The sequence below is a fragment of the Molossus molossus genome, unplaced genomic scaffold, assembly GCF_014108415.1.
Source record: "Molossus molossus isolate mMolMol1 unplaced genomic scaffold, mMolMol1.p scaffold_m16_p_6, whole genome shotgun sequence".
NCBI lineage: Eukaryota > Metazoa > Chordata > Mammalia > Chiroptera > Molossidae > Molossus > Molossus molossus.
This window is the reverse complement of record NW_023425399.1, coordinates 18,639,226-18,654,352: the sequence shown is the minus strand read 5'-3', so window position 1 is coordinate 18,654,352 and position 15,127 is coordinate 18,639,226. Positions and strand designations below refer to the sequence as shown.

The window sequence follows — 15,127 nt, the reverse complement described above, 5'->3', positions numbered from 1 at the left end:
GAAAATCTGTAGTCTTATCCACTGAGAGCACTGAATTTCCTGCTGCAAATCCTGTCATCAGTACACCAGTTATAAATTTGGCTACAGGTCAGAGAGATAATCCGCAGTGGAAAGCCTGACACAAGGACACTGCCTCCTGGACAACCCTGACTGGGGCTGGGGATCGAAACTGCAACCCAGGTACATGCCCTTGACTGGAATTGAACCTGCGGCCCTTTGGTCAGTGGGCCGATGCTCTAACTGCTGAGCCAAACCGGCCAGGGTGGATTTTTGTGTGTGTGTGTGTGTGTGTAATTGATTGTTTTTTGTTGTTGAGGGAGAGAGAAAAATATTGATGTGAGAGAAACATTGTTGCTTCCTGTACATACCATGGCCAGGGATTGAACCCGCAACCTAGATATTTGCCTTGACCAGGAATGAAACCCTCAATCTTTTGGTATACAGGACAATGCTCCGAACAACTGAGCCACCCAGCCAGGGCAAGTCCTAGGGTCCCAGTGGTGGTTCTAGAGTCAGTTGTCTAAAAAGAGAAAAAAAATGGGTGGCCTCCTGAGGTTGTTCTGGCTCAAGCCTGCCTCTAATGTTGGCCATAGTACCCTTTGTCAAGTTTGTGGGGAGAAAGGATGCCAGCAGAATCCTGGCAGAGCCAGTGGCATGCTCTCCTCATGCTATATGGCCTACAACCATATGGCAGCCCTTGCTTGGGGCTCCCTGAACATGATCTGATGGAGGGTAAAGAACCCAGTATATCCAAGGACAGGATTAGAGATCATTGTAAAGGCAATACACAACTCCATTTCAGTTCACTCCACAAGTAGATATTTGAGTATGTACTACGAGCTTGACCCTGTAGCCTGACCCAGAATGGGGCGGGGGGGGGGGGTTTCCCAAGAATTCACCAGTCTTTTCTGTGAGGAAGAGTGGTAATGGGAAGTGTTCTTGTGACTCAGCTGGGAGAAACCTATAGATTCACAGTACAAAACAGTTCATAGATATCAACTTCTGATTAAAAACTACATCTGAAAAAAAAAGTCAGTATATTAAAGCGTTAACAAAACCATTATTTCTCACATACGAGGAATTTGCAGATTGTTTCAACTTCACTAGGGTTGATGTACCAGGGATCTTTGTGGTACACTTCTGGGGGCAGCCTCCACTTCAGGAACTGGGCGCATATAGTTAAGACTCGCCTGCTCTCCTGTGAAAAGGATTATCAGAGATAAGCATTTTTTTCCTAAGTGTTTACATTTTTAAAAATTAATTTTTGTTACAAGTGTTTCTCCTTTTTCTCCCATTGCCACCCTCCTCCCTGCTCCCATCCCCCACTTCAAGTATTGCTGTTTATGTCCACTGGTTATACATAATCTGCATATAAGTTCTTTGGTTTCTCTTCCTGCCTTCCCCCTCTCCCTCTGAAGTTTGTCAGTCTGTTTCCTACTTCCATGAAGAGATCAGTATTTTTAAACTTTTTAATTTATTTTTTATTTATTTATTTATTTATTTTTATCCTCACCTGAGGACATTTTTCCATTTTTTGTACAGATAGAGTGGGAGGGAGAGAGAGGAAGAGAGAGAGAGAGAGAAACATCGACGTGAAAGTGACACATCGAGTGGCTGCCACCTGCACGACCAACCAGGGCAGGGGACAAACTGCAACCGAGGTACATGCCCTTAGCGGGAACCAAACCCGGGACTCTCAGGACCGCAGGCCGATGCTTTAACCACTGAGCCAAACTGGCCAGGGCTTAAAATTTTTTTTTTTTTTATCCTCACCCGAGGACATTTTTCCATTTTTTGTTCAGATAGAGCAGGAGGGAGAGCGAGGAAGAGAGAGAGAGAAACATCAATGTGAAGGGACACATCGAGTGGCTGCCACCCGCACGACCAACCAGGGCTGGGGACAAACTGCAACCGAGGTACATGCCCTTAGCGGGAACCGAACCCGGGTCTCTCTGTACCGCAGGTCGACGCTCCAACCGCTGAGCCAAACCGGCCAGGGCTTTAAACTTTTTAAAAAAATACAATTTCATTATAAATTTTTTTTTTTTTTTTTTAAATCCTCACCCGAGGATATATTTCCATTTTTTGTACAGATAGAGTGGGAGGGAGAGAGAGAGAAACATCGACGTGAAGGGACACATCGAGTGGCTGCCACCCGCACGACCAACCAGGGCCGGGGACAAACTGCAACCGAAGTACGTGCCCTTAGCGGGAACCGAACCCGGGTCTCTCCGGACCGCAGGCCGACGCTCTAACCGCTGAGCCAAACTGGCCAGGGCTCATTATAAATTTTTAAATGTTTTTATTTATTTAAGAGAGAGGGGAAGGGAAAGAGCGAGAGAGAGAAACATAGATATGAGAGAGAAACACTGATCAGCTGCCTCCTGTATGCACCCAACCTGGGATGGGGCCCATAACCTGGTCATGTGCCCTGACTGAGAATCAAACTGGCGATTCTTCAGTGCAGTGGACGATGCTCAACCAACTGAGCCACACCAGCCAGGGCTCAAACATTTTTGTTGTTGTTATTGTTAATCCTCATTGGAGGATATTTTTCCATTGCTTTTTAGACAGAGTAGAAAGGAGGGAGTGAGGGAGAGAGAAGAGGAGGAGGAGGAGGAGGAGGAGGAGGAGGAGGAGGAGGAGGAGGAGAGAGAGAGAGAGAGAGAGAGAGAGAGAGAGAGAGAGAGAGAGACTTGGATATGAGAGAGACGGGGCTGGGAATTGAAACTGCAACCCAGGTACATGCCCTTGACTGGGATCGAACCTGCTACCTTTTGGTCCACAGTCCGACGCCAAACCAACCAGGGCTCAAACTTTATTTTTTAAACTGAGGTAACTTTTCTTCAAATAACACTGACACTAAAGTCCAATATGAAAAACTGATAAGCTCAGAATTATCCTGGTTGAAGCAAGAGGAGGGGTGGAAAGGAACCAGAGTCCTGCCCTCCCTCACTTTCCCCACAGTCCCTAAAGGGAACCCGTGGGGTTCTTAGGAGGATGTAGAAACCATTGGTCTAGGGCAAAAGTGAGAGCTATTGGTATAATACTCAGACCAGAGCTTTTGGTAGGAGTTCCCACTACCCTATGCTCTAGATAGAACTTCTAGGCCCACTTATTCCTGTGTCATTTTTCTGTTTCTCCATACAGGAAGGTGTAGTTCCTCACAGTCCTTGTGGGATCTCTGGCTTGGAAGGAACTCTGGAAAGTATTGATCCTTTCCTGATCCAGATACTTGAACAAAATTTAGCGAGTGGGCTTCTGCTCTGCGCACCGCTCTCAGAAGGCCTCCCACGCATCACAGAACACCTCTGATGACTCCAAGCAAGTATTTTGTCCCAGGCCCACTAGATATATGGGCCACTGAAATTCCTTTGGGGACAAATTAGTTCTGCTACTTTGTTTAGCAATTTGTCAGTATCTGGTAAAGTTAAAGATATCCAGATATTGCACTTCTGGGTTTATATCCACACATGTACACAAGGAAATATGTATAAGAATGCTCATTGGAGCAATGTGATAATGAAAATTGGAAATCTGAATATCTAGAAATAGAAATTCTAAGTTGTAGAATAGTCACATGTTAAAATTCTATATAGCAGTGAAAATAAATGAAGTAGAGATAAACAACAGACACATCTTGTAAGTATATCATTAAACAAAATAGTTACTGATATATAAGTGATACAACACAAAGTATTTATATATATAAGGTTTTAAAACATGAAAAACACTAGCACAGAAATGATAAAAATAAGGAGACTTCCAGTCAAGATGGCGACATAGGTAAACGTGGTATCACGTCCTCCCACAACCACATCAAAGTTACAACTAAATTACACAACAACCATCATTCAAAACAACCTGAAATCAAGCTGAATGGAAGTCCTACAGCTACAGAATTAAAGCAGCAGCCACATCCAGACTGGTAGGAAGGGTGGAGGCGCGAGGGCCGGTGGCAAGACGGGCTGGTCCCAACCCACCTGTGGCGGATAAAAATCAGGGGGATACCTCGGCTGGGAAGGTCCTTCCTGAGGATGGAGGGGTCCCTGTCCCACACCAGGTGCCCTGCTCAGGGTTCCAGTGCCAGGAAGAGAAGTCCCCCATAACTTCTGGCTGGAAAAACCAGCGGGAACTGAGGCTCAGGGAAGCCGAAGCGGCTGGAGCCCCAGGCAGCTCCTTAAAGGGCCGGCGCATCGGACTCTCTCCCTCTAAGCTTGGAGGGGAGGCAGCTTAAGGGGCACCAGAGACATACAGGGAAGAACTGAGCTGTTTGGCACTGGAGCGAGGGCTGGAGAGGGGGCTTTTTCTGGGACAGACGTGCTGTCAGAGGCCTTAGTTCCTTTGGTGAGCCCTTCCCTGGGGAGGCAGACAGCCACCATATCTGGGACACCAGCAACCTGGCTCACACTGGTAGCTCCGCCTGGTGACTCCCTGAGGCCCTGCCCCACCCCACCCACCTTTAAGGCCTATCCAAGCTGTTGCCACTTGCTTAATCATAGGATTAGCCTGTCTTGGATCCCGCTTCAGGTTTTTCCTAAATTCTTTCAAACGAGCAGCATCTGGTCTCAGCTAGCCCCATACTGCTCGTTAAGTAATACACAGAAACAAACACAGGGAGGCAGCCAAAATGAGGAGACAAAGAAACAGGTCCCAAATGAAAGAACAGAACAAAACTCCAGGAAAAGAACTAAGTGAAATGAAGATAAGCAACCTAACAGATGCTGAGTTCAAAATACTGCTTATCAGGATGCTCAGTGGACTTAGTGAGAACCTCAGTGAACTTAGTGAAGGCCTCAAGAGCATAAAAAAGGACCAGTCAGAAATGAAGGAGGAGCTAACTGAAATAAAGAATAATTTACACAGATTCAACAGTAGAGTAGGTAAAGCCAAGAAGCAAACCATCGATTTGGAATATAAGGAAGCAAAAAATGCCCAATCAGAACAGAAAAAAAAAATTCAAAAAAATGAGGGTAGTGTAAGGAGCCTCTGGGACAACTTCAAGCATGCCAACATTCGCATCTTGGGGGTACCAGAAGGAGAAGAGAAAGAACAAGAAATCAAAAACCTATTTGAAACAATAATGGCAGAAAACTTCCCTAACTTGATGAAAGAAACAGACATACAAGTCCAAGAAGCACAGAGAGTCCCAAACAAGATGAACCCCAAGAGGCCCACACCAAGACACATCATCATCAAAATGCAAAAGGTGTAAGACAAAGAGAGAATCTTAAAAGCAGCAAGGGAAAAGCAGTTAGTTACCTACAAGGAAGTTTCCATAAGACTGTCAGCTGATTTCTCAAAAAAAACTTTGCAGGCCAGAAGGGAGTGGCAAGAAATATTCAGAATGATGTAAAGCAAGAACCTACAACCAAGATTACTCTATCCTGCAAAGCTGTCATTTAGAATCGATGGCCATAAAAAGACTTTCCCAGACAAGAAAAAATTAAAGGAGTTCATCACCACCAAACTGTTATTATATGAAACGTTGAAGGGTGTTTTTGAAGAAAAAGATGAAATGTATGAACAAACAAAATGGCAATGAATACATATCTACCGACAATGGAATCTACAAACAAAATGAACAGGCAGAACAGAAACATTCTCATAGATACAGAGAACGTTCTGTTGGTTGCCAGATGGGAGGAGGGTTGGGGGAATGGGTGAAAAGGTGAAGGGATTAAGAAGTACAAATTCAGCCCTGGCCGGTTTGGCTCAGCGGTTAGAGCGTCAGCCTTCGGTCCTGAGAGACCCGGGTTTGGTTCCCGCTAAGGGCGCTACCTCGGTTGCAGTTTGTCCCCGGCCCTGGTCGGTTGTGCGGGTGGCAGCCACTTGATGTGTTCCTTTCGCATTGATGTTTCTCTCTCTCTCTCTCTCCCTCCCACTCTACCTGAACAAAAAATGGAAAAATGTCCTCCGGTGAGGATTAAAAAAAAGAAGAAGAAGTACAAATTCATTGCTAGACTGACAAACCTCGAAGGGAAAGGGGTTGGCGGTGGGAAGAGATAAACCAAAGAACTTATATGCATAACCAATGGACACAGACAATAGTGTGGGAAAAGGTGGGAGGGGGGCGGGAGTAGGGAGGAGGCAGTCAATGGGGGAAAAATGTGGAACATCTGTAATACATTCTACATTCAACAATAAAGATTTCAAAAAAATATAAAGATAGATTAAAAAAAAGAAATGATAAAAATAAAATTCAGGATGATAGTTCTTATGGGAATTCAATTGGGAGTAGGTGCTTGATTAATTTCTTAGCATGAGTGGTAGAGTGGGTGTTTATTAGGTTTTCTGTATCATTGATTCCTAACCTGTTTAATGTTAGATCCCTCCTCTCTGCTGAGGCCAACCTACTGTGGAGCCTTGAAGAGGTGACTAGAGGCTGTTCAAAATTTAAAGGAAAATAAGCCCAGAGTGTCCATTGCTCTAGGCCTTGGTTGATTGCCAAAGATTGGGTGGGGTGGGGTGGGGGGTGAGTAGCAATACCTTCATATATCTGTAATCCCTACATGGCATACTTTGCCATCACTTGATTGGGAAGCTCTGCTTTATACTTTATTGGAGCCTGAAGTATTTCGTATTTATGGCTACAAGGCCATAAAACTTCCCCAAAACAAGATGCCAAGGTCTGCTGTAATCTTTAAATCCGTTTCTGAACCTGCTTTCACTTCTGTAAGAAGCATAAGTATGTGAGAGCTCCAGAATTTTTCCAGAATCCTTGACTTCTAAACCTACTTCTCTGGTTTGCTGTAACTGGTGGTTATAGTTAGCACTTTGGAATGGACTTCGGAGACATGGGACAGTAAGTACTAAAGATGATGACATCCTAATCACAGCTCTTGAGGCATTATCTCCAATAAGATTAAGGAAAGGTAAGTGCTGCTCCAGATTGTCAGAGAAGCTACTGTTTCTCATTAGCTCCAATATAAGTCTTTTTGTCTCAAGGCTAAGAGGCAGTTCTTGAATGAAAGAAGAAAAAGAATATTATCACTGTTGTCAATAAAAGGAGTTTGTTGCCCTGGCTGATGTGGCTCAGTTGGTTGGAGCTTTGTCCCATGTACCAAAATGGGTTTGATTCCCAGTCAGGGCACATACCTGAGTTGTGGGTTCGATCCCTGGTTGGGGCATGTGTGGGTGTGTGACTGATAGATGTTTCTCACATCAATGTTTCTCTCTCAAATTAATTTTTAAAAATCTCACCCTGGCCAGTTTGGCTCAGCGGTTAGAGCACTGGCCTGCGGTCCGGAGAGACCCGGGTTCAGTTCCCGCTAAGGGCACGGACCTCGGTTGCGTTTGTCCCCGGCCCTGGTTGGTTGTGTGGGTGGTGACCACTCAATGTGTCCCTTTCACATTGATGTTTCTCTCTCTCTCTGTTCCTCTCTCTCCCTCCCACTCTTCCTGAACGAAAAATGGAAAAATGTCCTCGGGTGAGGATGATTTAAAAAAAAAAATCTTTAAAAAAAGTTGTTGAATTGGGTACTGTACCTTGGACCCTATGCTAGGCTGAATGTTGGGGTTAGGCTACAAAAAGGTATAGTACATTTGTTCTTACCCACGAAGGGCCATAATTTGCTATAAAGAAATAGTAGTATTCTTTTATTTTATTTATTTATTTATTTTAAATTTTATTTCCAGAGTAACTTTAATGAGGCTTCTTGGTAAATGGTAGAGAGAAAAAAGTCCCACGTACAGTCACAATTATCTAGGTCATATAGTTTTATATAAACTTATTGACTTAATCAACTAATCCTAGCTGAGAAATTTTTCCCTCAGGAAAAACACAGGCTGGAAATAGTGCATAATAAATGGGCACAACACCTCTCTGGAACCTCTGCAACCCCAAACTAAAATATGTAAATGACAATTCAAATGATAACATCTAAATCACAGTATTAGGCTTGAGAGCTTTGCAATAAAAGGAAAGAAGTTAACGTGATCTAGAGATTAGAAATATCTATAACCTTTAAAGAATTTATATCATCGTGAGCAAGAAATACCATTTCCATTTACTTTCTGAGGAATGTTGAGATAGTCTACCTTATCACACAGATGTGCATTTTCATTTGCTTTCACCAAAATTACTGTCCTAACTGGAAAGTGTAACTGTGGTTAAATGGGTTTTGAAGGCTCTTGGCTGTGGAGATAAGAAATGTAATGTGTTCCACACATGGCAAACCGTATAAGTAATTCAGGTATATTAGTGGCAAACACCATCACTATAGGGAAGAGAAGAGGAAAGAGACCTCAAGTACAGTAAGCAAACTTTTTGAAGTTCACAGAGTAATGTAACTCTTTTGAGGGATACTTTGTTTGTCTCTCCCTTTAGCACCCCAGCCCTAAACAAATGGGTCACAGGTCAATTACCACTTGAAAGGCAATCTTCCCCAGCTCTCCTCTCAAAATTTGGAAATGGTGAGTCCTTCTCTAGAGTGCTCTAGCTCTTTCTGCAGTAATTACTCTGTGGACCACTCCTTTTCATTACCCAGAAGCTTCCGTGGAAAGACACTTGATTAGCTTGGAGCAACTTAGGGATTATTTGTAACCAAGGGTTTTCAAGTAAAAAAAAAATATTTCCCTTAGCAAAAGTAAAATGCAAGGCTCCCTGCCAGTCACGCCGGCCAGCTGTCACTGGGGCCTCGCTTGTTCTCGTTGCTTGCATCATAACGAGGCATTGGGTCCAAGTCATTCCCATTCACATTACAACTAGCCAGCGCATCATAGTTCTGCATCAGATCCGGATGGGTTCTCTCAATGCCGTCATCCAGGATGGCGACCACAACGTTCTTCCCCATGTAGCCTCTCTTCCAGGCTCCTTCAATGTTCGTGTCTGACTGGCAGGGATACGTGCTGTCGCTGCAGTGCATGTACCACATGCTCGGCCACTTGGGATTGTTGAAGTAAGGCATAACTGAAGTCATAATCCCTCTTCGTCCGTTTTTTTACCACTTGCTATTGGATCCACTCCACCTCGGCTGCAGTTTGTCCTCCGCCCCGCTTGGGGTTGTGTGGGTGGCAGCCACTCCATGTGTCTCCCACATCCATGTTTCTCTCACGAAATAGTAGTATTCTTTTAACAACTCACTTGTCAAGATAATTAAAAGGTAGTCTGTACCAGAGTAAATGGGAAATAAAGATGGAACTACTAAGTCCCTGCCTTCAAAGATATGAACTCTTATTTGCAGATTTGGCTCTGGATTTTAAGTAAAATCCAGGAACAAGTTGACAGTAGGCATTACCTCAGCTAATGCATCATTTTCATCCTGAGAATATAGAAGTAGTGGGACCAAGCTGTCCAGGACTTGTTTCTCTACAGCCTTCTTATCTGTGTGTTTCACAGACTTTATGGAGACTCCAAAGAGGGTCATAGAGAAATGATGAACATCAGATCTCACCTATGAAGGGAATATCCAAAGAGAAGCAACTCAATGGAAGTGTTCATGCTTAGCTTATAAGAGCTCTAGGTTGGCTGAAAGCTAGTCCTAACATGAGGCTATTTAGCTGTAGGTAACTGAGGGCAAGAAACCAAATATACATGGAGATAGCAAGACCTGCTGCTTTGTACTACTTGTTCTCTGACTTTACATGTGAGAAATGGGTGCAGTCCTACCTGCAGCCATCGACACCTTGTACCTGATATGGATACTAAACATCCACACAGCTGTTGTACTGAAATTCAAAACCCCAGCCTTGGCATATTTGACTCTTCCAAGGATGTGGTTCATTGTGCTTTGTGTATTTCTTTTTGAAAAATCTTTTATGATTTGGGATGGGGATCACCTTGACCCAGTCCTGATTGTTACTTAAAGGGAAAGATAATATCTTTCCTTATAGAAACTCCTTCCCCATCCCATGAATCAGGGGAGTACCTTGGCACGTTTCTATGTCTCAGGTTTTTTTTTTAACCTGAAAAATAATAACACCAACCCTACCAACATTACGGGTTACCTGGAATGACCCTAAGAGAGGAGATTTGAGAGTGCTCTGAACATAAAAAGTACTATGCAAAATAGAGTGTATTATTATCCCAACTTCTATTTGCTGTTATGCCAATTACCCTCCCCCTGGGAAAGTCTGTCCTTTCTCATTGTCTTACATCACCAAATAAGGAGAACAGCATCCCCATCATGGAAGTCAGGGTAGAGAAATCCATTGTACTAACAAGCTGCAGGAGTATCTGGATGGCCAATAAAACAATCTTCTCATCAGTTTCACATAACTGGTTTAAGATGCAGGGCAACATGCTCTTGATGTCTTCCCTCTGTGTGTCCAAAGGGAGCGAACCCATCACCACCTCTCCTGATAGCACTTCATCTGGAACCAAAGTAGGGCTCCCCCACCTTTACTCAGTACCTAGTGCTTATTGAATTTTTGGTAGCCCAGGCTAGTTAGGAACACAGAAGTAAGGAAGGCATGACTGCCCTCCCTCAGTATTGGCAGGGCTTGACAGGTAGAAAAGGGAGCAGAGCTGTTGTGAGTTGCCTCACAGGGCAGAAGTGGGGCCAGGTGAGGGCCCAGCGATATGGACTTGGGCTTACTGTAAGGAACTGCTCACTTAACAGTGAGAGAGAAATGGCTAGCTCAGGTAACAGCGAGTTTCCCAGCATGAAAGATGTTCAAACAGAGGCTAAAAGATTCCTTGGAGGAATTCAAGCAGAAAACTGACAAGAGTCCTTCCCACTGTCAATTGGGATTCTACTCTTCAGAAACCCCCAAAAGGGAGTGGGCTTGGAGTTTTAAAGTTTAAAACATACATGTATAAATTAAATAGAATAAGCCACAAATATTCACATATCCAATCAACCAGAATTTGTTTCAGAGATATAGGTATTTGAAATAAAATAAATAGAACTGAAGTGATAAAATTGAAGCCTCAGGGGCTAGTTTTCTCTTCTGACCTGGTTTAGTGTCTGGTGAGGCTTGGGGGAAATGAGCTTTCAACATGAATGTCAATAACTTTTGTCTTAGATGATAAGGCAACATGGTACAAGGCATAATAGGACACGTGAATGTTGCCCAGGTTGTGATGATAATGATTTGAAACCTACACAAATTGCAGGTTTCAAATATTATGAATATGTGTGGCTTGGCCTTTTAAAAAAATATTTCATTAAATGTGTAATAGTCTGTACTTACATATTTCCTAGGTATACATTTCAAATGGTACAAAGGTATGTATTCCCACCCACTCACGCACCCAGGCTATCCAGTTTTCCTCCTCAGCAGTCACCCGTTTCTTGTGTATCTTTCTTGGGTATGTTTTATTTGTAACTTATGAATCAGTGGTCTGGGGACCCCTCCTACCATATTCTTGTTTCTGATAAGGTAGTACAGTCCCCTCAGGGAAAGAATTTTAAAGAGATTATTTCCATGAAGTAGCCAGTCTTTCAAGCGGGCAACAGAGTATATGCTGGGCAGTCTCCTAGCCACTGGACTCTGGAGAAGCTGAAAGAACCCAGAAATCAAAGAAGTTAACTTTAAGCCCTTTATCATGAGAGGAGCCACCTTCCTACTATCTCCAAAATTCTATACCTATAAAACCTCTCCTACACAGGACATACATGGCAGGGTGATGCTTACACTGTGGGTACATAATGCTGAATAATGGATATGTGGGAAGAAGAATTTCAATGGGCTTAAATCTGAAACTATTTCTATTTCAAGTTTGAAACGATCACAGCCTGCAACTAAGTTGGAAAGGGCCTAGGAAGGCAGGGCCTGCTGCTTTATAGGCTGCCTGAAGCCAGCTTCTAAGGAATGAGTCTTACCTCCACAAAAAAGCCTGCAGACGTGAGTTTATGTTTCTCATTCCCTCGGTTAAGAAGAGGGACTAACAAGTACAAGATCTTATTTGCAACGAAGCAATTTCTTTCCAGCAATGCACTGCAAAACAGAACATGGACAGAACAGCTCTTAGAAATGTTCCTATATAGAGAGCATTTTTCCCCAGGGTTTGGGACCCAATGAACTGTTTGCCCAGCTTCAGGTATACAGGAGGGTACGGCAGGGCCAGGACATCTGAAAAATCTGCCTGGCATTATGGGTATTTGGCCACCCTGTGAGGAGGTTATTCAACCTTAGTTGTGGCAACTAAAGGGGGGGTGCCTTAAAACAAGGCTATTTAGAGCAGGTACGCTCATCAAGGAAGCCTTACTTGGCAAGGAGAGATACCCCCTGAAGATGGCACTCTTTTTCTGCCAGGAGGGTCCATCCTTTACTCTTTTCCATGATGTTGAATTCCTGCAAGCACGGTGTTCTGAGGAGGAGAGTCTTTGTAGCCTGTATGGCAAGGCTATAAAGCAAACAAAAACAGTACAAGTGAATAGAACAGGTTCCTCCAACTCATCAGCACACAATTACCCTGCTCTCACAGAAGAGGGCCATGTATTGAGAGCCAAACTGTAACTCTCTTCTTTCTACATCTCCCAAAAGACTTTGAATGCTCTAATAACTTGAAAGGCCCATCACACAAATAATAGGCATAAAGAAATCTAACCAGTCTTTGTTTCCCTGGGATTTGGAAAGAAATCTATGATGAAACAAATAATATGGGATGCTAAACTGATACCTACTGCTTTTTTAAAAAAATATTTATTTAGATACCATGTATTTATACCCCATAAAAATTACCCCATTACTTAAAAAACTTTTTTTTCTTTATTGATTTTAGAGAGAAAGGAAGGGCGAGGGAAAGAGAGATAGAAACATCGATGAGAGAGAACATCAATTGGCTGCCTCCTGCATGCCCCCCACTGGGGATCTGTCCCAGAACCTGGGCATGTGCCCTGACCAGGAATCAAACTGGCAACCTCTTGGTGCATGGGTCAATGCTCAACTACTGAGCCACACTGGCTGGGTTACCCCATTACTTTTTAAAACTACTTACTGAAATAGTATCCTGGACATAACCTCAGAGAATCTTAAAGCTGGAAGGGTGCCCAGTGTTAGCCTGACCTCACTTACAGATAAGGAAATTGAACAACAGAAATATTTGCCCAGAGTACAGAACTAGATAAATGAATGAGAATTAGAACTCAGTTCTCCTGACTTTTAGTCAGGTGTGTTCTTAAATAATCCACATTATAGCACTTCCTTTGAAAGAAATCCATGTGCCACAGAAACACTAACAAATATCTACCAATACCCTGATGGGGTACTAAAAATACCTCTCTATGCAATACAGCAGAAATGAGAAATTGTCTAATTGTGGCTCAGTATGATTTTGGAGGTGGGTTTAAGGTGGTTTTGCTGGTCTCCGTCTCTATTTGATTTATCAGAAAAGGCTAGCATGATATCACACCTCATTTTGAAGGACATCTGAACCCAGATAGCCTAATTTACTTTGACACCAATAAAACCAAAGACAACTGTCTGGCCAGTGTGGCTCAGTGGATTGAGCATTGTCCCATGGACTGAGAAGTCCTGGTTTGATTCCTAGTCAGGGCACATGTCCAGGTTTTGGGCTCAATCCCCAGCTGGGGGCGTGCAGGAGGCAGCCGATGGATGTTGATGTCTCTCTCTCATCAATGTTTTTCTCTCTCTCTCTTTCTCCCTTCCTCTCTAAAAAAATCAATGAAAAACATATTAAAACAAACAAACAAAAAAACAAGGACAACCAATGAGAGCCAGAATAGTTCCTGGGCATTTCATTCTGATGTCTCATAAGGGTAGCGGACTGTAAGCTCTCCCACAGTTGGGACCATATCTTGGCCATCCTGTGTCCACTCCAGTGCCCAGTGCTTAGAAGTGTTAGTTAAGGTCAATAAAATAATAATAGGCAGTACCACAAAGGGATGACCCTTGAAGACGTTTTCTGCTCTGTGTACAGGCCAGTTGGGATGGCAACATCAGACATGGTGAGGCCAATGCTGTGGTGAATCTGGATGAGCAATGTCATGAGAAGCTGAGGAAAGAGTTGGGACACAGCTTCTTGGAACTTGTTTCCCATAAACATCTCATAAAGGGCATCTGTTGCCTGTGGTAGAAAAGGCACACAGCGGAGCTGAACATGCTTGCCCCGATTCTTCTTTATGTTTTACTTCTGCTTGCGCCAGAACATGCTTTCTGGTTCTACTATCCCGTAGGCAGAGCAGTAGTGGTACTCAGTGCAGGGACATGGAAGTGAGGGGGGAAAGGAATAGGAGTAAAGTGGTCATTAAAGTTACCAAAGAGTGAGGGGAGTCCTGAATCCAGAAATAAACTATAAAGGAAACTATTAACTTATTTGACTGCATGGAAATAAAAAGTCAGGGCGAAAGTTATCATAAACAAAGGTAGAATACAAATAACCTGGAAAAGTATTTGCATCAGTGTGATACTCTTAATATATAAAATGCTCTCACATATCAGTAAGAAGACAATGTTAAGGCTTGCTACTCAAAGTGTGGGCCTCCGACGTAGCACTGGCATCACTTGGGAGCTGGTTAGAAATGAAGAATCAAAAGCCCTACCGAAGACCGGCATCAGAATCTGTATTTCAATTAGATCTTTAGATGACTGTGGTTTGTATGCATATTAAAACTGAGAAGCACTGGTATACAGGAGGTGAGCAGACAAGTCACAAAGGAAGAATTATAAATAGTCAATTAGAGAACATATACAGCCCTGGCCCGGTGGCTTAGTCAGCTGGAGCATTGTCCCATACACCAAAAGGTTTTGGGTTCCATTCCCAGTCAGGGCACATACCAAGGATGTGGGTTCAGTACTGGTTGAGGCATGTACAGGAAGCAACCAGTTGATGTTTCTCTCTCACATCAATGTTTCTCTCTCTAAAAAAAAATCAATGAAAGGCATATCCTTGGGTGAGGATTAAAAAAAACATAGCCCTGGCCGGTTTGGCTCAGCGGTTCAAACCTGAGTCTCAGGTTCAATTCTGGTCAAGGGCACATACCGCAGTTGCAATTCGTCCCGGTGCTGGTTGGGGTCCTGCGGGAGGTGGCCAGTTGATGTGTCTCTCTCTCTTCCTCTCTTTCCCTCCCTCCCACTCTGTCTGAAGATAAATAGAAAAATATCCTCGGGTAAGGATTAAAAAACAAAACAAAACATATACAGATGTTTCACCTCACCAATAACAAAATTATAGTTACAACATATTCCCTTTTCACCTGTCAGCTAGGCAACAATGAAA

General features: G+C 43.4%; 1 protein-coding gene across 1 annotated transcript in view; it reads right to left on the bottom strand.

Annotated features, from left to right (window-relative positions):
• The window catches only part of MROH8 (maestro heat like repeat family member 8), a 53,473-nt gene that overhangs the window by 5,930 nt on the left and 32,416 nt on the right, over positions 1 to 15,127 (bottom strand). The window contains exons 14-20 of the mRNA XM_036244516.1: positions 13,785 to 13,975; positions 12,155 to 12,292; positions 11,769 to 11,883; positions 11,305 to 11,445; positions 10,097 to 10,261; positions 9,240 to 9,395; positions 1,076 to 1,198 (exon numbers count right to left, since the gene is read on the bottom strand). Coding sequence (XP_036100409.1) covers positions 1,076 to 1,198; positions 9,240 to 9,395; positions 10,097 to 10,261; positions 11,305 to 11,445; positions 11,769 to 11,883; positions 12,155 to 12,292; positions 13,785 to 13,975 — 1,029 coding nt within the window. The remainder of the gene's footprint in view (positions 1 to 1,075; positions 1,199 to 9,239; positions 9,396 to 10,096; positions 10,262 to 11,304; positions 11,446 to 11,768; positions 11,884 to 12,154; positions 12,293 to 13,784; positions 13,976 to 15,127) is intronic.